This window comes from Crocodylus porosus, unplaced genomic scaffold (assembly GCF_001723895.1).
Source record: "Crocodylus porosus isolate Cpor-Errol unplaced genomic scaffold, CroPor_comp1, whole genome shotgun sequence".
In the NCBI taxonomy this organism is placed as follows: domain Eukaryota; kingdom Metazoa; phylum Chordata; order Crocodylia; family Crocodylidae; genus Crocodylus; species Crocodylus porosus.
The window spans coordinates 17,607,407-17,635,316 of record NW_017728931.1 but is presented as its reverse complement, the minus strand read 5'-3'; the positions used below and the strand labels follow the sequence as shown (position 1 = coordinate 17,635,316).

Below are 27,910 nucleotides of genomic sequence, written 5' to 3'. Positions count from 1 at the left end.
CAAGAGTAGCAGAAACAGCATGTCGTGGACTAAACCAAGAAACTAAAGCCTCCCTCTCTGCATGGAAACACATACCCAAGTTGCAGCAAAGTCTGTCAATCCCAGATCAGCCTCGCCATCTTCGGACCCGCAAATTAAGACATTCATGCAAGACAATTATACTCAATTGGAAGGGTTTCCTGAAGTAGAATCTTGACTGGGGATTCAAAGCACTACCAGCTACACAAATAATTTTTAGCCAAACTATCCCTGTGACAGGAAGTCCATTTTCCCTTTAAAATGTAGTCTTTCATAATATGGAAAAATATTATGTTGTCAGTGGAGAAAGGCAGTTGGCACAGCGTGGAGAGATCCTTTAAGAGGGTTAAGATTTTATTATTCCTTAACAGGTGGCTTTGGTGGTGGTGTTTTAAATATTTTCACTCTTATGTTAATGGATGGAATTGTGAGTCACGGTTCTTGAAGTTGCAAGCAAGTCACATTTATCCCAGAACAAAATATAGTTGCATAGATAGGCATCTTAGTTGCCTTGGGATAAATCCTAAACAAGTTTCCTGGACAAGAGTTAGTAACAGTTTATCCCAGGATATTGCAAAGTACATCTGTACAGTGATCTTGGGATTACATCATTGAATCAGTGGCAGAAAAACAGCACTACATTCAGCTGTTTGCTAAACAACAATTAGAAGGGCACTGTGTATACTTGCCAATCCCAGGATATTTTGGGGGGAGAGGGGGGCAAATCCAGAGACAAATGCAACATCTGTTCCTAGCCTGAGTTCTAATCACAGCTCTCGTGTGATTGGATTAAGTCTTTTTACTGGTGTGTGTCTTGAGTTTACCCTCCATTATAATACAGTTCATACTTATTTGGGGCTGTGACGCCTTGACCAGTTAGTGGCTGTCAGGTATGTCTTGGTGACACAAAGGTAAAAAAAAATCTATATGTAATGTATAATCACTTCTTATTGGTCTTTTATCCTATAATTGACTGAAGCACCTATTTGTTTACAGCATTTAACGAAATTGTTATCCTTTTGGTTAGTGGTGCTGGTAACCGTAACCATAATTTGGTTTTGTAGTAGGTAATGTTCTGAGAATGGAGATTAACTGGAATAGGAATAAAACCTACTAAAATGTGTTGTGCTGTCTAGAATGCATTTAGTGTATTTTACTCGAATCTAAGATGAGCTCCCCCCACCCCCCCTCCACACACACACCAGTCAGCCTGGGGAAAAAAGGCACTTGTCTTAGAGATACCTACAAAATGGGGCAAGAGGGGGCATACAGCTGCTGCGGCTCTGACTCTGTCCCTGATCCCAGGTTGGGATCAGAGTCAGACCCACAGCAGCCTCCTACTCCCATCTCTGCTTCCCCTTTGCACATCCACCTTCTATTTCCTTGCTCTATTTCCATCCACCTTACTATCCGGTACAGCTCAGCTCTGGTTCAGGCTGGATTCCCTCCCAGGCACAGACCACATGGAAACTCTGTCCCTTGCCTGGCTGATCAGTAGTGCTAACACAACTGGATGGCCTGGCAAGGTCTGAGCTTTCAAATGCTGTCCTCTGGGAGGGAACAGAGTCCTAGCAGCATCTTGCAGTAAGGGAGGGGGGAGGGGCAGAGGCCATAGCTGGGGGTGGGAGGTGCCAGTGGGAGAGGGGAGGGGGACAGGAAGGTTTCATAGGGGAGAAATGAAGGTGGGTAGATGGTAAGGGGGGCCACCTTACTCCCCCCACCACCACTATTTTCTCTGTGGTAGCAGTGGGAAAGGGATGAATTCAAAACAGCACTCCAATAATTAGATCCTATACTTGGAAAATTATAACAAATGTGTAAATTTTCCATATATAGAGTGTAATTATTTAAGACTACCGTCTTAAATGGAAAGGGGGGGTGTGGCACGCTACGTCAAAGAGCAATACACTTGCTCAACAAACAGCACTGGGTCAGAGGAGGGGCAGACTGAAGTGCTCTGGGTTAGCATACAAGGGGGTTGGGGGAAAGGGACTTAACAGTGGGTATCTACTACATACCACCCTACCAGGGGGAAGAGGTGGACCAGGAATTCTCAGGTCAGCTCACAGAGGCAGTTAGGTCAAGGGAGGTGGTCATCGTAGGTGACCTAAACTACCCAGAAATCTGCTGGGAGGAGCAGTCAGCCAGGTCTGACCACTCGCATAGGTTCCTAGCCAAAATACAGGACCTCTGTCTAACCCAGGAGGTGCACAGTCCTACCAGGGGAAATGCCTTGCTGGACCTGGTCCTGGCCACAGGCGACGATCTAGTGAGGGGACTGCGGGTGATAGCGATCATCACCTACTGCAATTCACCATCCAGCACAGGGTGTCAAAGGCCCGCAGCAAGGCAGCAGCCCTGGACTTCAGGAGGGCCAATTTCAGCGAGTTAAGGAGGTTAGTCAGGGAGGCACTGAGGTCCTGGAGGGGAGGGGAGCTGGGAATCCAAGATGAGTGGTCGTTCCTTAAGGAGACGATCCTCTGAGCCCGAAGGGTGACAGTCCTAACATGAATCAAAGGGGGCAAGAGTGCTCAAAAGCCCCCATGGCTCACCAAAGGCATTCAAGAACGTCTGAAAGCTAAAAAAGAGGCATACACCCAATGGAAGCGAGGGGTCATCACCAAGGAGGATTATACCTCTGTTGCTCAAGACTATAGGGAGGCTGTTAGGAAGGTTAAGGTGGAGACAGAACTGGGACTAGTGACCCGAATCAAAAATAACAAGAAGTCCTTTTTTAAATACATAGGGAGTAAAAAGAAGGCACCAGGTAATGTGGGGCCTCTGCAGAACACACTTGGAAATCTGGTGGTCACACCAGACGATAAAGCTGACCTCTTTAACAAATTCTTTGCCTCCATTTTTCTGAGCAGGGACCAGGACATCCCCCCCCTGCCAACAGGATTCCAGACAGACCCAGGAGAGGCACAGCCAGGCCCAGGGTCAGTGAGAGTCAGGGAACTTCTGGTGGGACTGGACATGTTCAAATCAGCAGGTCCAAATAGTCTCCACCCCAGGGTGCTGAGGGAATTGGCAGAGGTCATTGTGGGACTCTGGCACAGCTTTACAAGCACTCGTGGTGCTCTGGTGAGGTGCCAGAGGACTGGAAAAGAGCCAATGTCCCCGTTTTCAAAAAAGGGAGGAAGGAGGACCTGGGAAACTATAGGCCCGTTAGTCTTACCTCGGTCCTGGGGAGCTCTTTGAGAGAATTTTTCAGGAGCACATCTGCGAAGGACCGGCAGAAGAGATTATGCTTAGGGGCAACCAACATGGGTTCATTCAAGGCAGGTCCTGTCAAACCAACCTGGTGGCCTTCCATGACCAGGTCACAAAATCCTTGGACGCAGGTGTCACGGTGCACTTAGTCTGTCTGGACTTTAGGAAGGCCTTCGACACCATCTCTCACCCCATTCTCATTAAAAAAAATTAGGTGACTGTGGTGTCGATGTCTACACAGTCAGATGGGTGTGAATTGGCTGGAGGGCTGCACCCAGAATGTGGTGGTGGATGGGTCATTTTCGACCTGGAGGGCTGTGGGCAGTGGGGTTCCCTAGGGCTTGGTCCTCAGGCCCACACTGTTTAACATCTTCATCAGCGACTTGGACGAGGGGGTGAAAAGCACCATGTTCTAATTCACGGGTAACATTAATATGTGGAGAGAAGTGGGCACGGTAGAAGGGAGGGACAGGCTACAACTAGATGTGGACAGGTTACATGGGTGTGCGGATGAGAATAGGATGGCTTTCAATACTGACAAGTACAAGGTATTGCACCTGGGGAGGAAGAGCCAGCAGCATACCTACAGGCTGGGGAACTTCCTGCTTGTCAGCATAGAGGCAGAAAAGGATCTTGGAGTTATTATCGATTCCAAGATGTACATGGGCCGCTAATGTGAGGATGTGGTCAGTAAGGCTAACCGCACATTGTCATGCATCCACAGATGCATCATGAGCAGGTGTAAGGAGGTGATCCTTCCCCTCTAACCGACATTAGTCAGGCCGCAGTTGGAGTACTGTGTCCAGGTCTAGGCACTGCACTTCAGGAGGGATGTGGACAGCATTGAAATGGTAAAAAGGAGGGCCACTTGCATGATCAGGGGGCAGCAGGGAAGGCCCTACGAAGAGAGGCTACAGGACCTGAACTTGTTCGGCCTCCACAAGAGAAGGATGAGAAGGAATCTGGTGGCTATCTATAAACTTACCAAGAGGGACCAGCGGGGTCAGACTTGATGACCTGCTCAGGTCCCTTCCGATGACCTGCTCAGGCCCCTACCAACTATGAAATTCAGGGTCAACTTAGATTTGGTAAATAGGGTAATTATCTTAGAATACCTTTTATAAGGCACACCTGCATAACAAAATCTTTGGAGTTGTGCAAACCCCAAGGAAAACATTTTGAGCTTTCTTGAGGGTGTATGAATGTCCTATGATGGATCCAGGAGATGTGAATTTGAAAGTCTTTCTAGTTGAAATCCCTCACCTTTTTTCCCAAATTCTGCCAATACCAGGAGAAACCATTACCAGAGTTGCCCAGTAGTTTGGTATGACTTCCACAGAACTGTGGGATGTGGCACATTTGTGTCCCAGAAGTTCTCACAAATGTTGTGTTATATTATTTGTAAATCCCTTGAGAAGAAGAATCTCTGTAGACACCAACTTATGCATGTTGAAGTAAGGCATTAAACTTAATAACTCTTTCTAAACCAAATATTGTAATATGTGTGCTCTTCCCTAATCCTCTTGGACCACTTAAATCCCTGACAAGCTTCAATTCTTGAAATAGGGAGGTTGTTATATTACTAGGAGCACCAATAGAAAATAGATAGAAAATATAATATTTCATTGCCTTATAACTCAAACAGCCTGCTTGATTTTTCCTTCAAACTTCTTCAAAAAATTCCCCTCTAGGCTGAGACTAAGAAAGAGAAATTTGAGACCCAAAGGAGTTTTGGGGTTTTTTAAAGGAAAACTAGGAGTGGTTCAAAAGTAGTGTTAAGAATGGAATGCCTCCTGTAACGACCTGATCATATTTCAGACAGACACACAGTCATCTTTACATATCTGAATGTCTTCCCAGAAAATTCAAGCTTAATATGGCCCAAATCATTCCCACTTTACTCCCTCCCTCCACAAGCTTTGTTTTTTGTTTTTTGGGGTTATTTTTTTTTTTGAAGGAGTGGTTATTACTAATGACAGCAATGTTATCTTCCCTGTCACTTCGGCTAGCCAGTGGGGTACCATCTCTGATTCTTGCCTGTCTTTTGTCCCACATATCCAAAGTATGTCTAAATTCTACTGCTACTTTCTGGAAAATATTTGTAAAATCTGGCCTTTATATCTTTTGTCTTATGGCTATCCTGCTTATATGGTCTTGTCTCTTATGTTGTCTCAGTAGTTTAACATGGGGTGGTTGAGCAGGGTATGTGACCTGAGCACTACCTAACAAAGAAGGACAGGGATGGTGTGCCTCCTTCTTCAACCCCATCCCACACTCCTCTGCCTGCACTTTCAAGCTTCAAATAGCAGGTGGCACAGGCAGTGTGTCATGCTGCACAAGGCATTGTAGAAGTCATAGTTTTGTAGAGGGGAAGTGGAGTCTGCTGCTGAGGAGAGAATTGACCATTTTTTTGCTGCCAATATCGGCATTCTGTTTCTTTTATTACCTTCTTGCCATGGGCATTAGTGGCAAAAACAATGGAAAGAAAGTGCTCTCCCCAGCAGCAGCAAGCTCCATTGCTGTTTTAGAGAACTACAGTTTCCAGAAAACCTTGCAGTCCATGACACATTGCCTACTTGCTGCTTCCCTGCCCTGTGATCCGACATGACAGGGATCAGAGATCCACATGGGGATCTCCTCACCTGCATGGAGGGCAATGGCCCTCCCCCAGATGAGCCTCCCATGGCCCTATCCTGCTCCCTGCTGGGACCCTGCAGCCCCTGGCTCCAAGCTCTGCCCAGCTGGGCAGTAGGGCTGTGTGAAGCTTGCAGGCCATTCGAAACATTCGGAGGAGAGCTGAATCTTTAAAAATGGATTTGGCCAAAATGAAACAGGACAGTGATCTAAAACACCAAAACAAATCACTGTCCTGCAAAATGGCCAAATCCAAAACTGAGTTGAAACACTGCCATTTTGTACAGCCCTACTGGATATTGGTGTAAAATTGTATAGTATGAGAGATGGATTAAGTCAGTCTTCCACAAATTCTACTTCTCCAGAATGAAAATGTTATTGTTCATTATCTTTCAGCCATTATAAATAAAAGATGTGTGAGTAGAATTTGTACCAGGATGGGTATGTTTTTATGAGAGCTTTTGAAAGGCTGCTGGAATACAGTGTATATGTTTCCATAATAATCTACCCACACGTGCACACACAGAGCACTGTAATTTTGTTTCTGTTTACCTGCTTAGGAAAGCTTAAAACGATTACAGCAAATGAATCTCTGCCTGATACTTAACCAGTCTGTGAACAGTGTCATTTTTTTTCTAGTGCTTCAATTCTCAACCCTGATGGTGGGTTTTGGTTTTAATAGTAATTTTTTAGAATTAGTGCTACTTGATAGAGTTGTTACAAGGAAACTTGTTTTTTCTGTGACAGAGAAAGATGATAAATTGGGGTGGTCTGAATGTTTAGCTGACAGTAATTGAAGCTATTTTTTTCCCCTAAATGTAATAACCATCCGAATCTCTGGTAACTGAGAGATAACTAACTGTAATATTTAAGGATGACTTGTCAGGAATGTTAGAGAGAGGATTAAAGTGATAGAAGAAGTTTTAAGAATTAAATATCGTAACTATAGAGCATTCAGCTTCAAAATGATCAAGAGTGTGATTTTCTTTCTTTTAAAATGAGAGGATTTACAGTTGCTCATAAATTATAGGTTTCTATTAAAAATGTAAGTCATAATTTAAAAAAATAAAAAAACTTGGCAGCATAAGTAGTTTAAATGAATGTGTTATATTCATGGTTTTAAGCTAGTATTACAGGTTTTGAGTATAGGAAAAAGTAAAACAAACCAGGGGTTATGGCATAATTTTTTCAAGTTCTGTAAGCTTTGGCATACAAGATATTGTTGCAAAAATAGCCTAACATAGCTAAATGCATACTGTAGCTGAGTAGCTTTAGTATATTTGACTGAACAAAAATCCGTATTAAAAATTGTACGCTACCATAGGAGTGTACATTGTGCATTCTTTTTTAAAATCCTGCGTGGAGAAAGACTATAAGAACACATTCTAAATAGATTACAAATTGATTAATCACAAAAGTAATGGTAAAAATCACAGGCAGAAAATAATTTTGCTCTGTATATTTTTCTACTTCCCACAACTCTCTCCTTGGCCCTGATGGTTTACTCTCAACCCAGTGCTATTCAAAATACCAGTGATGCAGAGGAAAATATAATATCATTCTTGATAAAATTTGTAGATAATATAAGTTGGTGAAGTGGTATAAATTCTTTATACATAGCAACCTGGGTCATTCTGTTAAGGTGGTCTCTGTTGATAGTGTATTAAAATTAAAATGCGAGGTCATACCTTGTAGTGAAAAAATAATGTAACTCTCACATTGAAGATGAGATATGAAGTACAGCATCACTGAAAAGTCACTGTTATATAAATTGATCATGATCTTGGCATGATAATGTAGCTAAAAGGGTAAGTGCATACATGTATAAATAGAAGAATACTTAGTGGTAGACAAGCAGATATTACATCTGTACAACACATTGAGAGGATTTCAGAAATATGAGGTGGTGTTCTAGTGTTTAAACTTCAAATATATATATATAAATTGGAAATGGTACAAAAAGACCTACCAGGAATACCAGAGTTCTGGACAAACTGCTTGTATAGGTGGAGCTCAAGAAGTTCAGTCTACTTCGTTGTCCAGGAGAAGATTAATAGATGATTATATTTTAAAACACTTGCCTGGGAAAGAGATTTCTCTGTAGTCACACAGAATATCACATCATCAAATCTAAAGATTTTGAAGCTAAGACTAGACAAATTTGGATAACTTACCAAGGGCCAGGATGAATTCTCCATCACTTTAAATCAAAGTATCTTCTGTTTGTATTGCAAATTGTTTGCTTAATGTTGGGTGTACTTTGGCCCATATTATGCATGAAATTGAATTTATTGTCAATACAGCTCTCTTCTGGCCTTAAAATCTCTTGAGTTATGACAAAGAGCTGATTAGAAGTCCTTGTATTTTAAGTTAGATGTGCGTGTGCAAACAGGGGAGCTTGTTTTAGGTATAAAGTAGCTTGGAAAAGGGTGCAAATTAATGACTGAGAAACAGGAATTGCCTAATGTGAGTTAATAAATTGAATGCAAACATGGAGGTTTGATAGGAAACATGCAGAGGTGTGCAAAGTGAATAATGCCAGAATTTTTTTCCCATAGTTAAAAAACCATAGACAGCTTTTAGCAGTTCTGTTTCAAAAAGCTCAGAAAGACTACAACAGGCCAATGTCTTCGATAGTATGGATTCCTGTTTGAAATTTCTGGGCTTATCTTGTAAACTGTGTGTAGGCATTTGTGTATCTAACAGTGCTGATGGTGCATGATACCTTTAAAACAGGGGTTGTCAGCTGGGGGTATGCATACCCTCAGGGGTACTTAGAATGGTCTTCAGGGGTTAACATGGACGGGAAAGTGGGTGGGGAAGAAGCATGCCCCAGGGTACGGTGGTGGTGTTTCCCCTGATGTGTTTGCCTCTTACCTGGGGGAGGGGTGCTCCGGATGCCACCAGCCCCATGTGACACACCATGGCACCTCCCTGCCCCCCACCCCAGCTTGCTTTCCTGATTGGCCGCCAGGCTGCTACAAAGGTCTCAGTGGCGGGGGGGTAATTGTGTTTCTATGCTTACTCCCAGAAGCGGGACTGGGGGGGAGGGGCAAGGGCAGCAGCACCCTGCAATGGGCCACATGGTTGTTGCCCGGCCCAATGGGGGGGTGGGTTGCACGAGGCGGAGGCTATCGCTGCCACCACCCTGCGCCACTTTCCCACAGCTGGTTGCACATGCAGCTCTGGGGGCTGCTGACAGGTGGTACATGATTGGCCAGGTGTGGGGCCCATCAGCAGCCCATAGAGCCACACATGCAACCAACCATGGGAAACCAGGGTGTGGCAGCGGCATGGTGGGCAGTGGTGGCATGCAAGCACCCCCACCCCCCTCTGCGTTCAGCTGCTGACACCAGAAGGGGGTACATTTGCTAAAAAAAGGTTGAAAACCCCTGCCTTAAAGCAATTTTTAGGATCATCTCAGGGTGTTGCAGCTCCCTGGTTGAAAATCACTGTTATAGACAGTGTGATGGCACCTTGAAACAGGTTGCTCAGCAATAATTCAGGGATAACTAACTTGCTCATCTCTGAATCTTGCAATGTTATTGTTTAAAATCTCAGCCAATTCCATATATATACATAGATAAATAGATAGATAGTGTGTGTGTGTGTGTGTGTGTGTGTGTGTATGTATATAAGGTTTTAGTCTGTCTGTTTGTGTGTCTGTCTTTAACACTCTTTGGGGGCGTGGCTCCCAGTAGGGCATGGTTCCAACCAGCTCTGCATCAAGGTTGCCTATCAAGAATGACTGGCATGGCATGGCATGGCATGGCTGCAGCAGAGCAGGCCAGGTGGACACAGAGTCTGGGGGGGTGGCTGCAGGGCCAGACACGGAGCCAGGGGGAGGGGTGGTGCGCAGCTAGATGTGGAGTGGCAGCAGTGCAGGGTGGTGGGTGGCAGCAGCCACGTGGAAGCTTCCTTACACTAGGGCCCAAGTATGGGGGGAAAAAAGGGTACACATTACCACGGCCTGGATATCTAGGGGGGCCAGCCCAAGCTGCAACCCTATTACCATGAGGAAAAAAACAAAAGGCTAAATTGTAATTCATGGTTGCAGATATGTATGGAAAGTTACCTACTACCTATACGGATCTCCACTGTGAGATTTCCTGGAACCAATCAAAAGCCGAATGACATTCTGAACAGTGAGTTGCTGGCCAGCGCAGGGCCCTTCTGTAGAACAGAGAGCGTGTGCTTGTGCACTTAATTCTAGGAATTGTAGTTTGAGAAACAGAGGGATTTATGCTTCTCTATGTGACATGCTCTCTCAAGAACTATGAGTCCCAGATATAACCATATAACCAGGGACACTGATCCCAGGGGCAGTGGAAGCCACAGTGTTGCTGGTATGATTTACAGGCCCAAAAGTGTTAGGCCTGGTGGTCTGAACAATACACAGAGAAGAACTGAAACAGGGAAAGGGTTAGTGCCTGGACAGAAAGGACATTTATTTCTCACTCACTCACTCACCTACCCACCCATGTCTGGCTATAAATACAAATCAGGCAGCCATAAATATAAGGAGGTAAAACAAAGGGAACTAAAAGAAGCTAAAGGACACCAATCAAGCCTCCAGTTTTTCAAAATTGATAAGGCTTTTGTACCAGCTAGGGAAGTAGATGAACATAAGCAAGATGGAAATGATTTTAATATAGAGGCTATGTCTGTGGCAACTGATGATGAAGAAAAGCTGCCTGGTGGTATACCATGTGACTCCAATCTAATGCTTTCAAAAGAGAGGTAATATCACTATTAGCACCACTATGTTCAGAAGACGGTTTACAAAAAACAAGAGAGAGCAGTACTATGTTATCTGATTCATGCTTTTGCGAAGACACAGGCTTGTGACCTAAACTGATAACAGATTCTGTCTGTCAAAAGTGTTCTGTCTGGTGTCCTGACTTCTGTACAAATGTGGAAGCTAGCAAAGTCAATTCCAAAAGGTGTTGCTGGGCATAAGTTTCCTGAATTTCTTCTCAAATGTAAGACTTCCAGTGGAAAACATCTACCAGGAGTCTAGCTTGTTGGAGTCCTACCAATCAAGCGCTGTATTGTTTTCCATGTCGGTTACTTTCTGAAAGGAGACAAAAACAATGCAGTATGCTGGCAAAAAGTGAACAGTATTCACCAAATGTAAAAAAAATGGCAAAAGCTATATAATAAACTTCCTGAATATGAAAAGAGCATAGAACATAAAAGTCGCTACTGCCAGTGGAAGGAATTACAGCAGATGGACATGGAGTGGACAGTGAGATTCAAAAACAAATATTAACAGAAGCAACAAAATGGAAGAAATATTGAAAAGATTTTTGGATGTTACCTTGTATCTTGCTTCAAGAGGTTTAGCATTCCAAGGAGATAATAATCTGATAGGTGACCCACACAATGACAACTTTCTTGGAACTCTCGAGTTAATAGCTCATTATGACAGCATCACTCGTGACCATTTGGCCAAAGTCAAACAGAAGCAAGCAGAGGGCAAAATGATGCAAGGACAGGCTCATTATTTCTCATGGGAGAGTCAGAATGTGTTTACTGAATTATGTGGTACAAGTGTGCAGAAGGCCATCCTTGCGCAGAGAGAAAAGGCTACTTTTTATTCTGTCATACGTGATGCTACTCCTGATGTCTCTCACCAAGAACAGCATGTATTGATATTCCAATTTGTAGTTCACAACAAAGATACTGGTACATTTAACATTAAAGAAAGGTTTTTTCGGTTTATCAACTTTGATTTAAAAAATGGAGAACAGATAGCTGAAATGCTAATTGCCAGTTTGAAGCATCATAACATTCTTCTTGATGACTGTAGAGGTCAAGGTTTTGATAATGGCTCTGATATGTCAGGGAAAATAAAAGGTATTCAGGCTTGCATTAGGTCCAAAAATGAACTTGCTGTGTATTCTCCTTGTGCTTCCCATTCTTGTAGGAGTTAATGCTGCAGCAGCATGTACTGCAACATTAACATTTTTGGTTGTGTGAAGTGACTCTGTGTGTTTTTCAGTGCTAAGCCTGTGAGGTGGAAGATTACAACAGATAAAATACACAGCTCACTCCACTCTGTCAGACACATGCTGGAGTGCATACATAAAATATATACTATCCATCCACTCACAAGGATCTTCAAGGTATTCTGGAAGCACTGGAACATGCCCTTGAATTAAGTTTGACACACAAAGCTCAATCACAACTGGAAGCACTGAAAAGGTATTTCAGCTCATTTTCATGCCTTTTGTTGGCTAGCTTCTGGTACAAGGTTCTTTTAAGTACTGATGATAGAAACAAGATTTTACAAGCCAGGGGAATCTCTTGAATCAGAGGCAGCTCTCATTGCTGATATTATTGAAGAAGTAAAACAACTTAGAGATCGGTGGCCATAAATTCTACAGGAAGCTTGTCTTGTAGCAGAAGGCATGGGAATTTTGCCACAAGTACCAAAGAAAAGAGGCAAGAAGCGGAAAGGATTTCATGATGACGTAGCTGAGGAATCATGTTCTACCATCTTTGAAAATGATCCAGAATTTTTATTTGGAAGGAATGTTTTTGATGCAACTTTTTAGACAACATTATCTATGGATTAGAGCAGAGACGCAAAGCAACCAATAACATTTGTTTTATGTTCCATTCAGTCCTAAAACATGTGACACTAGAGCCTGAAGAACTGGACAAATCTTCTAAATGTCTACTTCACAGGTATCCTACAGAACTTTCTGAGAATATTCCTTGTGAAATGTTGCATCTGAAAAAAATCTTCAAATCTACTTTTGGAAAAGAGTATGAAGTACTTCCACTTATCTTTATTAAATGAGATTTACAAAAAACTACTGCAACTAATTTTCAGTGAAACATGCATAGCCATATGGATATTTTGCACACTGCCAGTGACTGTAGCAGAAGCTGAAAGAAGTTTCAGCAAACTAGCACTCATCAAAAACTGCAGGTGTTCTAGTATGGGATAAGAATGGTTAAGCCACCTTGCTATTTTTTCTATCGAGTGTGAACGTAGACAAGAAATTGACTTTTGGGAGAATTCATGATTTTGCAATGAAAAAGCCCAGAAAATAAAGCTTTAAAGTGAATTGGTCTGTTTATAAAATGTTTGCAGCAATGTTGGTCCATTAGAACAAAAAAATCAAACCATTGACTGGATAATAGCATTATTAGGACCAACAACAAAAAGTTACAAAATAGCAATATAGAATGTAACTTTAGAATTAAAATAGAAAATGATTCATGAGATTTTATGTATGTGGGATGGTGTGTATGTGGGAGGGGGCCCACCTTACAAGTTTGTACTGGGCCCAAAGAAATGATACTTGGGCCCTACCCCCCACACCTGCTCCTGGGAGGTGGCTGTGCAGGGTGGTGTGGTGGGTGGCAGTGCTGTCCCCCTCTCTCCCCCCTCCCCCGTCATTCTTGACCAGCAATTCGCTAGTTAAACTATATTGTTCTTAAAATTGGTATGCAGGATAGCTAGCCTTTCCAATTCCTTTTCAAAAATTGTTTTGTGAAGGCAAATTTGTAAATAGATCCTGTATGCTTCTCATCCCCTTCCAATCCCTGCAACGATTAGAACATTGGGGTTAGCTACCAGCTGCAGTAGCTTTGGTAGTATATCTTCCATGAAGCTCTGCTGCCACATAATGATGGTGTTTGGTAGGGTTCACAGCTAGTGGAGAGGTGCCCTAGCATCTTGCTAATCTCAGAGCAGGGAGGAGTCAGTTGTGGGAGGATCTGACTTGACTCCCTACCTATTCTAAGGTCGTTGCAATCCACCTCCCAAAATCTTAAGAACTGACCATCCCCTTCATCCCTCTCCAATGGATTTTCCTGGAGGAGCAGGGAATCAAACTGTAGTGGTCTCTTCTGCCTAGAAAAAATTCTTGCAGTTCAAACTGGAAATACATGGAGTGTTTGTATTCATTACCTTTTCCCTTGGCTCATTTGCTCTTTACACCAATCTGTTTTGCTCTAGGTAGCTGTTACTGCCAATGTAAATATATTCTCAGTTTTCAATTACTAATATAATAACTGTAGACTCAAGTGTCAGATGCCTTAGCAAATTAGTAAAGTGATTTCTGTGAAAACATATAGGGCTTATTAGGATTATTTTTTCCCTAGAAAATGGTTAAGCAATGTTCCTCACTTTTTGATAGTGTGTTTCAATAGTAAGTGTCCCAGGGATAGTGAGAAGTGGGACCAGAAAGCCTTGCCCATGGGGCTAGGTGCGGGAAGAAACACTAAAATAAAGAAATGCAAAATAATCACTTACCTGCAGGAGGAGCAACGCCAGAAGACGGAAGAGAAAAGCCTGCATGGTTTACAAGCCATGCCTTTATGCAATTAAGGCCGGCAGGTGACGTCATAAGGATGCACCAGCTGACAGGAATAAAAGCGGCCGCCGGCGGTAGGGAGGGGAGAGCCAGTGAGGAGGCGGAGGCTCTCCATGCCAGCAACAAGCCAAACCAGCATGAACAGGGACCGCCCAGATGCTGGACAGCTGGGGAAGCAGCAAGAGCTCCCCACACTGGGGGGCACTGAGATCAAGCCCCAGGAAGGGTGGAACATTGGGGGTGACTTCCCCCTAGTGTCATTAAAGAAGTTCATCAGGGAAGACGCTGAGTGGCAGCATAGCCAATTTGATGAATGCAAAAAAGAGGTGGAAGTCAACCTTGGGGAAATGGAGGTCTTCTCACTTGGCTGCCTCCAGGTACCAGGTTGAAGAGCTGGGCTAGGGGCAGAAAGGACAGAGGGACCTCTCAGGACCAGCGTCGGGGGGAGAACTACCACGTTTGGGCAGGAAGGCTGGAGTCCCAGGCTCACATGAAGACATAGTGCCCAGAAGCAATAAACTCCAGTGCAATATGCACCAAAGCTTATTGCCGTGCATTAATGCATGTGTAGATGCACCATGTGTGTAATTATTCAATCATGGAAAAATAACCCTTTGTCCACACAATTTGGGTGAAAATTATTGTTTGTTTATTGTGTACACATCTTTACTTAATATTTTATGTACCTCATTTATTTTCTATGAAAGCAGCAACTGATCAGTTGCACTCTGACAGCCTAATCAGGATCATGGAGCAGGTTCTCAAGGAATCTGTTGTTAATCACTTGGAGAAGAACAAGGTGGTCAGGAAGAACCAGCATGGATACACCAAGATCGGGTCATGCCTGACGAATCTTATTTACTCCTATGATAAAGTGAAATGCTCTATGGATTGGGGAGAGGCCAGTGAATGCAATAGTTCTTAATTTAGGAAGGCTTTTGAAACAGTCTTCCATGACAGTCTCATTAACAACCTAAGGACTAAACAAAAGTACTCTAAGGTGAGTACATAACTAAATGGATCTTTGTGCTCAGTGAGGAATTCTCAACTGCTCATTGTTTAGTTGGGAAAAGGTATCAAATAGGGTTCCCTAGGGGGCTGTCCTGGATCTGGTATTATTCAACATCTTCATTAATGATTTGGATGATGGGATTGAGTCCAGGCTTAACAAATTTGTAGATGACACGAAGTTGGGTGGAGTTACAGGAGCTTGAGTATGCAAGGCTCCAGAATGACCTAGGATCCAGAATGACCTGGAAGGACTGAAGAAGTGGTCTGTAGTCACTTTGATAAGATTCAACAAGGATAGGTGCAACATCCTGCACTTGGGATAGAATAATAACATGTACATATACAGACTGGGAAATGACTTGCTAGGCTGCCATACTCCAGAGAAGTATTTGGGAGTTATAGTAAACCAGTGGTCTTCAACCTTTTTAGATCACCATTGGCATTTAAAAGCAACTCAAGATCTACCATGCCACCAAACCTCCCTGCCCCACTCCCTTGCCCAGCAGGTAAGTCTGTGGGGAGGGAAGGGGGGTTGCAGATCAAGGCAGAGGGAGCAAAAATTATTTGGGGGGTTGTGCCTCCCCAGTTGGGAAGTCCCACCCTGCCAGGCCTCACTCAACTTAACCCTGCTCCTGCCTCTGTGGCACTGTCCCTCACTGCAGAGGCCTCGATCTAGCCCCTGCCTCTTCCTTTCCCCACAGACTGACCTGCTGGGTTGAGGCGTGAGCATGAATACATGCAGGCACTCAGTCTCCCCACCCCAGCCTTAGATTGACTCCAAGAGGGTCCAAGATCCTACAGCAAGAGACTGAGATCTACCAGTGGATCAAGATCCCAGCTGGGTCATGAGGCACTACAGGGATTTGGGAGTGGGGCTTAAGGGTCAGGGGGCACAGGTGGTGTTTTCTTCAATCCTCCCAGTCTCAGGTTACAGGCCTAGGAGGGAGAGGAGGATCCAGGTAGTGAACCAAAGACTGCAGCACTGGTATCATCAGGAGGGTTTTGGCTTCCATGCCCACAGTCCACTCTTGGTGAAAGAGGCAGTGAGCTGCTGGGAAGAGATGGCCTCCACCTGTCTCCGTTGGGGAGGGGGCTCTTCTCAGCCAGACTGGCTGACCTGCTCCACCAGGCTTTAAACTAAGCCTGCCAGGGGATGGGGGGTCTACTGCCACTGCTGGCCCGCTGGCTTTGCTGGGGTTGCTCAGCAAGCCAAGGCACTTAAGGGATCCCACCCCAGCCCCAGCCCTGGAACAATCTGTAGGCAAGGCAAGGGCCCCCAAGGGGACACTTGCCTGCCTATACACAAATGCCAGGAGCTTGAGGAATAAACTGGAGGAACTTGGCCTGCTCAACACAAAGAAATATAATGTCATAGGGATAATGGAGACCTGGTGGGACTTCACCCATGGCTGGACCACAGGTATAGATGGCTATACCCTGTACAGGAGATATCAAGGGGACAAAAGGGGCAGGGGTGTAACTCTCTATGTTAAGGAGAGCTACATGTCCTTGCAAGCTGATATTAGCACCCAGAGTGGATGACTGGAGACCCTCTGGGTTAAAATCCATGGGGAAGACGGCATAGGGGACACAATGGTGGGAGTGTACTACAGACCTCCCACCCAAAGTCAAGAGGTTGACCAGGAGTTCGCCAGGGAATTGGCTGAGGCTGCATGCTCCTGGTCCATGGTTGTCATGGGAGACCAACTACCCAGACATCTCATGGGAAGGGCACTCGGCCAAATCCAAGCGGTCGCAAAGCTTCCTCTCATGCATGGATGACCTGTATCTGACACAAAAAGTCTACGGGCCAAGGTGAGGTAAAGCACTGCTCGATCTGGTACTGGCAACCGGGGACGACCAAATCTGTGACCTAATGATCAAAGGGAAGCTGGATGACAGTGACCATGAGCTGATTACCTTCACCATCCACCGTAAAGCTGGCAAGTCAGCAATACAGAAATCCTCAACTTCAGGAAAGCTAACTTTGATAAGCTTAGGAGGCTTGTTGGTGAGGCCTTAAGGGACCATGTCCGCAAGGGGAGGGGAGTTCAGGAAGAGTGGTTGTTTCTCAAGGGAGCGATCCTAGATGCACAAGTAAGATATTCTGTCTTGGAGGAAAGGCAGCAAAGGGGCACAGCAGCCCCCTTGGCTCAGCAAGGAACTAGCAGACCTCCTGCATCTAAAAAGATAGACCTACAAAGGATGGAGGATGGGGTCCACCTCCAACGAGGAATATTCCTCACTGGTCCAGACCTGCAGGGAATGAACCAGGAAAGCCAAGGCTGCAACAGAACTCCAGCTAGCTACAAATATTAAGGACAATAAAAAGTCCCTTTTTAGATACGTGGGGAGCCAGAGGAAAAGCAAGGGAAACATTGGACCCCTGCTGAACCAGATGGGACAACTGATCACCGATGCCCAGGAAAAAGCCAACCTACTAAATGGGTACTTTGCTTTGGTCTTTCACCAGTCCTATGGGATGCCTTTGCCCATCTCAGGACAGGGAGGCCTGAGTGAAGGAGATTCCTTGCCCTCCATCAATGCTGACTTCGTGAAGGAACAACTTGAGAGGCTGAACACCTTCAAGTCAGCCGGCCCCAACAGTCTGCACCCCAGGAGCTGGCTAGCATTATAGCTCAGCCCCTGGCACAGATCTTCGAGAACTCCTGGTGCTCTGGTGAAGTGCCTAAAGGCTGGAAGAAGGCCAATGTGGTGCCTATCTTCAAGAAAGGATGGAAAGTGGATCCAGCAAACTACAGGCCCATCATCCTGACCTCTATCCCAGGGAAAGCCTTAGAAAAGATTATCAAAGAGGCTATTCTTGATGGACTGGCAGATAGCAACATCCTGAGGTATAGCCAGCACAGGTTTGTTGCGGGTAGGTCTTGCTTGACCAATCTTATTTTATGACCAAGTGACCTATGACCTGGACAAGGAAGAGGAGATTGATGTTGTATATCTTGACTTTAAAAAAGCCTTCAATCTGGGATCCCATGAACACCTCCTAGCAAAACTGGCCAATTGTGGCCTTGGGTCCACCATGATCAACTGGCTGTGAAATTGGCTCTGTGGTCAAACCCAGAAGGTAGTAATTGACAGAAGTCAATCGTCATGGTGCCCTGTGACCAGTGGAGTCCCCCAAGGCTCTGTCCTTAGACCCATATTGTTCAACATCTTCATTAATGATGTGGACATTGGAGTCAGAAGTGGACTGGCCAAGTTCACTGATGACACCAAACTTTGGGGCAAAGCATCCATGCCAGAAGACAGGAGGGTGATCCAGGCTGACTTTGATAGGCTCAGCAAATGGGCGGACAAGAACCTGATGGTGTTTAACACTGAAAAATGCAAGGTTCTCCACCTTGGGAAGAAAAACCTGCAGTATCCTTATAGGCTTGGCAGTGCTACGCTGGCTAGTACTATGGAAGAAAGGGACTTGGGGGTCATCATTGACCACAAGATGAACATGAACCTTCAGTGTGATGCTGTGGCTAATAAAGCGAGCAAAACACTGGCTTGCATCCATAGATGCTTCTCAAGCAAATCCCAGGATGTCATTCTCCCCTTGTACTCAGCCTAAGTGAGGCCGCAGCTGGAGTACTGCATCCAGTTTTGGGCTCCACAATTCAATAAGGATATGGAGAAGCTTGAGAGAGTCCAGGGGAGATCCATGCACATGATCAGATGTCAGGAAAACAGACTTTATGATGACAGGCTGAGAGCCATGTGGCTCTTCAGCCTGGAAAAGTGCAGGCTCAGGGATGACCTGATGGCCACCGGTAAGTTTTTAAGGGGTGTCCACCAGGATCTTGGGGAATGTTTGTTCACCAGAGCACCCCAAGGGATGACAAGTTCTAAGGGTTATAAACTCCTGCAAGACTGTTTCAGGGTGGACATAAGGAAGAATTTCTTTACTGTCCAAACTCCCAAGGTCTGGAATAACCTGCCATCGGAGGTGGTTCAAGCACCTACTTTGAACGCCTTCAGGAGAAACCTGGATGTTTTTCTTGCTGGGATCCTATGACCCCAGCTGACTTTATGACCCCAGCTGACTTCCTGCCCCTGGGGCAGGGGGCTGGACTTGATGATCTTCCAAGGTCCTTTCCAGCCCTAACATCTATGAAATCTGTGAAACCACTGTAGTAGACCATAAGTTGAATATGGGCCAACAGTATGCTATTGTTCCAAAAAATAAAAAAAGGTAATAGCATGCTGGATTGTATCAACAAAAGTATCACTTTCAACTCAAGGATTCTTTCACTCTGGTCAGCACTGGTGGGGCCTCACCTGGAGTACTGTGTCTAGACATGGGCCCAACACTTCAAGAAGGATGTATATAAATTGGAAACAGGATAGTGGAAAGCAACAAAAATAAGGAGAGGACTGAACAGCATGTTGTATAAGGAAAGAGTAAAAGAACTGGGGTTATTTAGTCTGGAGAAGAGAAGGCTGAGTGGGATTTGACAGTCATCAAATACCCGAAGGGGTGATTATAGAGGAGATAGAAATTGGATTTTACTTTGTGGTTGTAGAGGACAGGACTAGGAGCAATGGCCTCAAGATGCAGCAGGACAAATTTATTGGAGATTAAAAGGGACTTTCTGACTATGAGGGTGGTCAAGCATTGAAACAGGCTACATAGGGAATTTTTGGAATCTCCATCCTCCATCTGTCTGAAGCAGGTTGGACAGATATTTTGACTGGGATGGTTTAATCAGGGATGATCCTGCCTTGAGCTTGTGGCTGGACTTTGACTTTGTGAAGTCCCTTCCAGCCCTACGTTCCTATGACCCTAGGAACTCTGCAGTAAAGGTGAGCTTCTGCCACAGGTCTGCAGAGTTTAAAGATGAAGTCCTGGGTACACAGAAGCCAATAGGAGTCTCTCTGGGATTTCATATAAGGTTAGCAAAGGTGGAAAACACCAAAAGGCTCTAATATTTATGCAACTTTTTCTAATATGGTATTTTTTTATAAAACTTCTAGAGATTTGTCAGTGAAGACTATGCCATCTGTATACTTACTTTAAATCCCCTTATTGTTTTAAAAGAAATTAGGAAATTGTCATAAGTAAAGTAAAAATTGTACTTAAGACACATTCTGTGACAAGAGCCATGCATTTTGGAATCCCAAGTTTTAAAAAGCATGAATGAAAAAGACTTAAGTGAATTTACATAAGTACTTATTAGTCCTTCTTATTGTGCAATTCTATACATAAGCTCCTGACAATTTTAACCTAGAAAAAAATATCATGTGCAGTACACAGACCACCTTCCTTTATGTAGTCAAATGCCTGTGTGAGTAATGTGTACAGAAATAGTAATATCTAACTCATATATGGTGAGCTTTAACCACAGGGCTTAAAGTACTTTACAAAATAGCTCATAGATGTCTCCTGGGTACTAGTAGGCTTGCCTCTCAGTTTCCAGGAGTGAGGGTTGAGGAATATATTTTTGATAGCTTTTGAAAGTATTGAAAATTTTATTTCCTCCAGATGGAATTGTGCAATAGAGTATAGGGGTTTTGGTTTGTTAGGGGTTGTGGGGGGAGAGTGCACAGGGAGAGGGGGGAAGGAGGTGACTTTACAATGGCTAATATTAATCTGGGTGCATTTTTACATGAATTCAAGGTTATGTTAAGGTAACCTAGAGTATGTTGACAAATAACACTTTTTAAAGCATTTCCGTAATCCAAACAAAATATGGAATTTTGTGCACTGCATAGCCATGGTTCAGGAATGTTACAGAAATTCAAGCTAACTAGCTAAGTCTATATAGTTGTATTAGTTTTACTCGCAGAATAGAATAAGGGTTCACTGTTTGTCTCCCCCTTCTTTGTGTAAACTTCCAATGTGATAAAGATACTGTAATCTTCAGTTCCTTGCATAACATTAATTAATATGACACTTCAAAATATACTGTTTTAAGTCTGGACAACTCTACCAAATCAGATCTACCATGATTGCTGCATTTTTTTTTCTTTTGTGTAGCTTCACAACAAACAGGCTCATGTTCTTATTTGTAGTAACTATGGAAACTTTAGAAGCTTTATTTCTAAAGCTGAGTATACAATAAAGTGCTTAAACTGTTGGTAGGATTAGAGACGTTAGAATATGTTTAATTTTCTCTCTGTGTCTCTATCTTTGCAGAAGAACAAGAGGGTAATGTGAATATTGCTTTAATCTCTGCTGACACTTAAGTCTGTCTAGGTCTACACACAGCCATGCAGAAGTCTCAGCCTCACAAAGCATGCTAACAAGGACAATCATAAATATTCATGACTAAATTGTAGAATGAAAAACCTACATACCGAAGAGTTTTTTGAACAAGTGAAAATATTATTAAAACCATTTGCAGCTTTAACTACTGTGGTTGCTAATAATAAATAACAATGATACTAGGGTTCATCATACAATACTGAAGGCATCCTAGATATTACATGCTTGTGAATTTAATTGGGCATAGATGGAATAGGAATACTTTATTTGTTCTAGTTTTAGGACACGTTTTAGGTAAAGAAATGCTCTTATTCCTATCATTTTCATGTTCTGCAATGCAAAGTTTAAAGCAAAATTCTTCCCTACATCTTCAGGCAAAGCATTATATTATCTCCTTATTCTCAGAGGGTGAATCTACATGTGTGCTCTACTGTGGAGTCAACTAATTAGCTCCACTTGGGCATAGTAAATTAATTAACTCTGTCAGGGACAGTACTCTCTCACAGCAGTTATTAATTGTGGTGAAACCTTCATGTAAATGCTGGCCTGGACATGAATTGTGCCCAGTCAGCCCAGGCAACAGGGGACCAGACCTTTGCCTGCTGCCTAGACACACAGCTTTGCACTTTGGGCACTCTTGTGCCCCAATCAGCCCATCTGCTGCCAACACCACCCCTAGAGCCCAAAGCTGACTCCCTGAGCCTGCTGCCAACCCAGACCAGCTCCACTCTGGCTCTGCCCAGGAGAAGTTAATTTCACATGTAGATGCACCCAGTGTGTGCTAAAATAAGGTTTAAGGTGGTCTCAGTGCTTGTCCTTAAATCCGTAATTTACAAACTTCACCAAATCTCTTCTCCATTTGGGCTGATCAGGAATATTCTAGGTATATTTGATTTAATCTCTTTGGGATTTAGTTATTTTATTTGCTCGTTAAGCAGCAAAATTTTAAATTTCTTAATGAGAAGTATTTATTGTTATGGTGCCAGAAAACCAACCGGGAATGGGACCCAATGATGAATGCAGAACCATCACTTTTTAACCAGGTACTGTTTAACGTTATCCAGAAATACTTTTTAGTCATATAACGGAAGCCCAGACCTTACATATTTGATTCAGAACTAAATGTAAAATATGAATTTTTATCTTGGATGAGTTGCAGCAGAACAAATTGACTTTTATTAGTAAAGGTTTAGGATTGGGAATCCAAAAAGAAAGATGAAAAAGCCGGTAGGGAAATACAGATTGCCTGAGCAAGGGACTAACAATAGAGGGATGGGGGTGAGGAGGGGAACGCAACTAGGTTACAGGAGATGCAATGTTAGCCAACTAAGCCCGGGGGTGGGGTATGGAGGTAAGGGGGAATACAGTCCTTATTAAAGCTAGAATATTCTTAATTGAATTTTTTTTAAATAGCATTTCAAAACCATAAATTTGGATTTTTTATTTTTTTCAGTATCTTCCACTGTGTAGGAACATAGGCCTCAGTAGTTTGTAGTCTTCAGTTTTAAGACAGGTGCATGATTACAAATAGTAACATTTTATCAAATGTCCACTTTGCTTATGATGTCCAAAAATACTGTTTTGAAGGGACAGTGTTTCATTTGTCATTTCATTTTGTTTCAAAGCACTATCTTGTTTTGTTTTGTCAAAACTATTTCGACATTTCGCCCATAGGCTATAATGGGGAATCATGAAAATCCCTAAAACTTTGTCATTCCTTGCCTGATTTGAATGAAAATTGCAGGGATGGTAGCCCTTTCTGAGGGCATGAAGCCTGCCAAGTTTCAAGGAGACAGGTGCAGAGGTTTCTCAGAAACTGCACCTCAAATCTTGAAAGCAAAATTTGTCGGGAGCAGCAGCTTCCTGTCATCGCACCCCCAAGAGGGCTGTGGGCCTGTGCTGGACTCCTTCCGGCGGTGCAACCCCCGGATCTGCACCAGATGACAGGAGGCTGCCACTGCTGCCTAGGACCGGTGCTGGGTGCAGCCTGTGCCCAGTGCCGGGCTCCATGGAGCTCAGCCCAGCAGTGGGCGGGAGAGTGCAGCCCCGACTGCCCGCCTCATGCCACTGGGCTGAGCTCCATGGGTCTGGTGGAGCCAATCAGAGCACAGCCCAGCAGTGGGAGGCAGGCAGAGCTGGCACTGCACTCCCTACTGAGCTGAGCTTCATGGGGCTGTGGAGCAACTCAGAGTGCAGTGTTTCATTTGTCATTTCATTTTGTTTCAAAACACTGTCTTGTTTTGTTTCATCGTAACTATTTTGACATTTCAGTCATAGGCTATAATGGGGAATCATAAAAATGCCTAAAATGTTGTCATTCCTTGTCTGATTTGGATGAAAACTGCAGGACTGGTAGCCCCTTCTGAGGGCATGAAGCCTGCCGTGTTTCAAGGGGATAGGTGCAGAGGTTTCTGGGAAACTGCACTTCAAACTGTTCAAATAAAAAGTGCTGACACTTGCTGGCAGCAGCAGCCTCCTCTCATATGGATCACAGATCCTGGGGCTCACAACCCTGGGAGGAGTCCAGCACAGCGCAGGAGCCCTCCTATTGGTTTGCCCCCAGATCTGTGCCCCAGATGAGAAGAGGCTGCCCTGTCACCTGGGACTGGCGCCCAGAACCAGAGAAAATTGCCACTGCTGCTTGTCCCAGGCAGCAGCAGGAGCTTCCCCTCATCTGCCATGCAGATCCAGGGGCTCACACCTCCATGAGGAGTCCAGCACAGCCCTCCCAGGGGTGTGAGCCCCCTGGATCTGTGCCCCGGATGAGAGGAAGCTCAAGTTGCCTCTCCCATCTGGGACTGGTACTAGGTGCAGGCTGCACCCAGAGCCAGACAAGATTGCTGCTGCTGCTGCAGCATAAGCCTCCTCTCATCTGCACAAATCTGGGGGCTCACATCCCCAGGAGGAGTCCGGTACATCCCATCAGTCCTCCCAGGGGTGCAAGCCCCCAGATCTGCACCTGGAATAAAGAAGACTGCCTTGTCACCTGGCACTGGGTGCAGGCTGTGCCCAGCACCAGAGAAAATTACTGCTGCCACCTATTGCAAGCAGCAGCGGGAGCTTCCCCACATCTGGTGTGCAGATCCGGGGGCTTGCATCCCCAGGAGAAGTCCAGCACAGCCTGGCAGCCCTCCCAGGGGTGCAAGCCTCTGTATCTGTGCCCCGGATGAGAAGATGCTTAGGCTGCCTCTCCTACCAGGGACCAGCTCCCCTCACTCGCCTCCCTGCTCAGCAATAGCCCCCCCACTCAGCCCATGGCCAGTGCCAGCCCCCGCCCCACATGCTCCCCACCTGGCTGCAGCTCCTCCCTGCAGCTTACCAGCAACAGCAGCTGTGCTTTTGGCCTCATGGCACAGCCCCCCTACATAATGGGGGGCAGTGCAGCTCGGCCGCAGCTGCCAGGTATCCGTGCAGCCTCTGTCACAGTGCACTGCTGCAGCCCAGTGTGGCACAGGGCCATGTGCTTTCGAGCAGCTCTGGGTTGTCACCCAGGGCTGCGTGCCACTCACTGACCTCTGGCCACACCAGCTTGGGTCCTGCATGCACAGAAGTGGCCCAGCCAGATGGCGCAAGCCTCATGTCCCAGGCAGCAGCAGCAGCAGTCTCTGTGTGTCTAGCACATAGGTTGAGGGCCTGCACCTCTGGAAGGAGTCTGGCACAGCCCCGCAGCCCTCCCCAGGGGTTCAGGCAAGCCCCCGATCCGTGCACCGGATGACAGGAGGCTGCTGCTGCCAGTAGGGGTGTCTTGGAAAAGATGATACCATAACAGCTTTTCAGTTAAGGAATTGGTACTAGCATCTCTGACACTTCAAGAGATCTGTGACGTTTATTTTGTAGAAACAGCTTCATTGATGATTCTGGAAATTTAAACCCTGACATGTGCCTCAATCCAGGCCTGGAGGGAGCAACCACATTAGTACAGCAAAAGCTTTGTTATCCAATACCCATGGGGAATGGGAGGTGCCGGATAACAAAACATGCCAGTTAATTGAGAGGCCTGAACAGGCGACTTTGCCTGTTTGGGCTGCCACTTCTCCCGTTGCATGGCCGTTTCTCCCACTGCGTCTCCAACCCTCCCACAGGCCCCGAGGGACAGGGAGGTGGGCCCACACAGGTTGCTGTGCCCCAGGCCATGGGGACTCAGCAGTGCAGGCTGCTTTGTCCCGGGCCGTGGGGGCTCAGTGAAACCGGAAGTGCCACGGTGTGCACTTCTGGTTTCACTTTTATACAAGCTGGCATACTGGTTAATAGAGTGTGCTGGCTTGTAAGCTGCTGATTAAGGCAGCTTTTACTGTAGTTGTCTTGTACCTGTTCAGATATTAGCCTCTCTGCAGGAACTACATATCAGTGGCATCAGTTTTATCAGTAGATTTATGTTAGAGATATTGCCTTCCTTTTTTGTGTCCTTGTGTGATAACATATTTAGCAAAATTTGCAGATTCATTGGAATTTGACAGGGCTGTGCTGCGAGCACTTGTGCTATGGGCTCAAATTTATGACCTCTCATACCAATGTCCAACTCTTATTAAAAGAGGAAAAGAATTTGGCTTACTCCAACTTGAAATTAAGTAGTACTTTTAAAAAATGAGCTTCCAGGCATACTAATGGTACAGATAATTATTAGCATCAATAAATTTTACAAATGAGTATAATTTCCTTGTTAATATTGTTTGTTTATTTTCTTTTGTGAATGCTTCCTCAACGTGCACATGTTAAAAAATTTTCAGCTTCATTCTATACAGAGATTTCCAACTTGTTTCATTTTCAGGTTCTTGAATACACAGTGCTGCAACGTGCAAGGTATAAAAGCTACAATGAATTTGTTAGCTTTTTATTAGAACAATTATGGAAACATTTCCATTGCTCGTAGCTTTGATTTAAAAAATTGGTTTTTTACTTTTACTTTTCAAAAGCGTCCTTCAGTTTTTATGTCATTAATATGTTTAATTCAGAATATGGTTAACTTGGTTGATGGCAATTTAAGTTCCTTATCTGTAATAAGTACTTTGGCAAGTATTGAAGGTTAACAAAATGTATGAATGTCTTTTTCAACTAAACTCTACATTTTTGAAATTAGTGTTCTTATTATTTGCTTATTTTTTAATGCTCTTAATATTTGCATTTGATTGTGTCTGTGAAATTCCTTAACATACTTTGATAGTTGTGAATCAATGGGCAGTATACGCAATCCGAAATCTGACAGAGCGAAATAAAAGAAACCAAGCACTTATTGCACGGATGGAGCAACAGGGTCTGGCAGACAATTCCATCCTTGAGAACATGGGTTTGGAGATTGAGAAACGAGATGAGAAGCTACTTCTGAAATCTAAGAAAAAACCATCATCAGGAACAACCAAATAAGGACTGCAGCTCATAAGGAGGGTATTTCTTAACTAATACAATGGGAAACTCTTGTTAAGATTGCCCATTTTTCAATTTTAGTTCCAACCTTCTCAAAGTATAATGTCCTTTTACAGAGAAACTGTCAAAAGAATAATGGTGAGAGCAATTCTGTAAATGAAGACACGTTTGTAAATCATGAATTCTAGGGTAGATACAACTACCTTTATTCAGAACTTGGAGATATACTAAAATTTGATTATTTCTTTGTTTCATTAATAGAAAAGTAGATGAATGAGTACTTTAAACTGGAGTGTTTAAATAGTTGTATTTAATATATTAAAGTTAATGAGAAATTGCATTAGTGTTGTCTTCTGTATTTTTTAATGACTAATAAGCTGTCTTTTCTACCTTGTAGAAAAAGCAGAATATACTCTACTCCTGTAGAGTATGTTAAAAGCAAAGTTGAAGCTGTTGTGGTAACAGATGCTACATTCCTCTGCAGTGGGGCATGTCTCTGTTTTGGAGATTTGGGTGTTTGTTTGAATTGTATTTATTCCTTTGGATGGTAAGTCAGCCCACTTTCCTTTTATTTTGTACTTCTCATGAGTTTTCTGAACTCTGGCTGCCTGTTGAAGAGGTAGTTTCTCACTGTGATTAATTCTAGCAGTTTCTTTTCACCCCTCTGCCTTCCCAAAACATTGACAAAACTCATTTCCAGTTAATTAATTCAAGAGAGGCAGAAGAATAGAAGGCCCTGCCTCTTCATTTTAGGTACCCTCCTATATTGTTGTTGGCCCCTGCCACTGTGGAATGTGACATGAATGAGAGGGGTGAGGGGGAGAAGTGCATGATTAACCCTTCATGTCCCAAACAGTTGCTTTAGAAATTAGGAAACCTAGTTCCTGGTGCATTAAACAGAACACAAATTAGTACTTGGTGGTGATTTCATTCACACTGCATATTCTACTGCTGTCTCTCAAAGAACTGCTCATTCTAAATTTTTATTTGACAAAATAAAAGTTTGACAAAGTACAGGAAGAATTTTATAGAGTTGCTTCATCTCTTCAGTTTAAAATTCAATATTACATCCAGCTGAATAAAATAAGGATAGCTGGTTGGAGTTTCTCAATGATTTCCATAA

General features: G+C 44.1%; 1 protein-coding gene across 2 annotated transcripts in view; it reads left to right on the top strand.

Annotated features, from left to right (window-relative positions):
• Nucleotides 1–27,127, top strand: part of ATXN10 (ataxin 10) — a 216,503-nt gene extending 189,376 nt beyond the window's left edge. For both annotated transcript variants that reach the window (XM_019544286.1, XM_019544287.1), the window contains exon 11: nt 26,588–27,127. In XM_019544286.1, the coding sequence (XP_019399831.1) occupies nt 26,588–26,787 (200 nt within the window). In that variant the 3' untranslated portion in view covers nt 26,788–27,127. The remainder of the gene's footprint in view (nt 1–26,587) is intronic.
• Nucleotides 27,128–27,910: the final 783 nt, after the last annotated feature.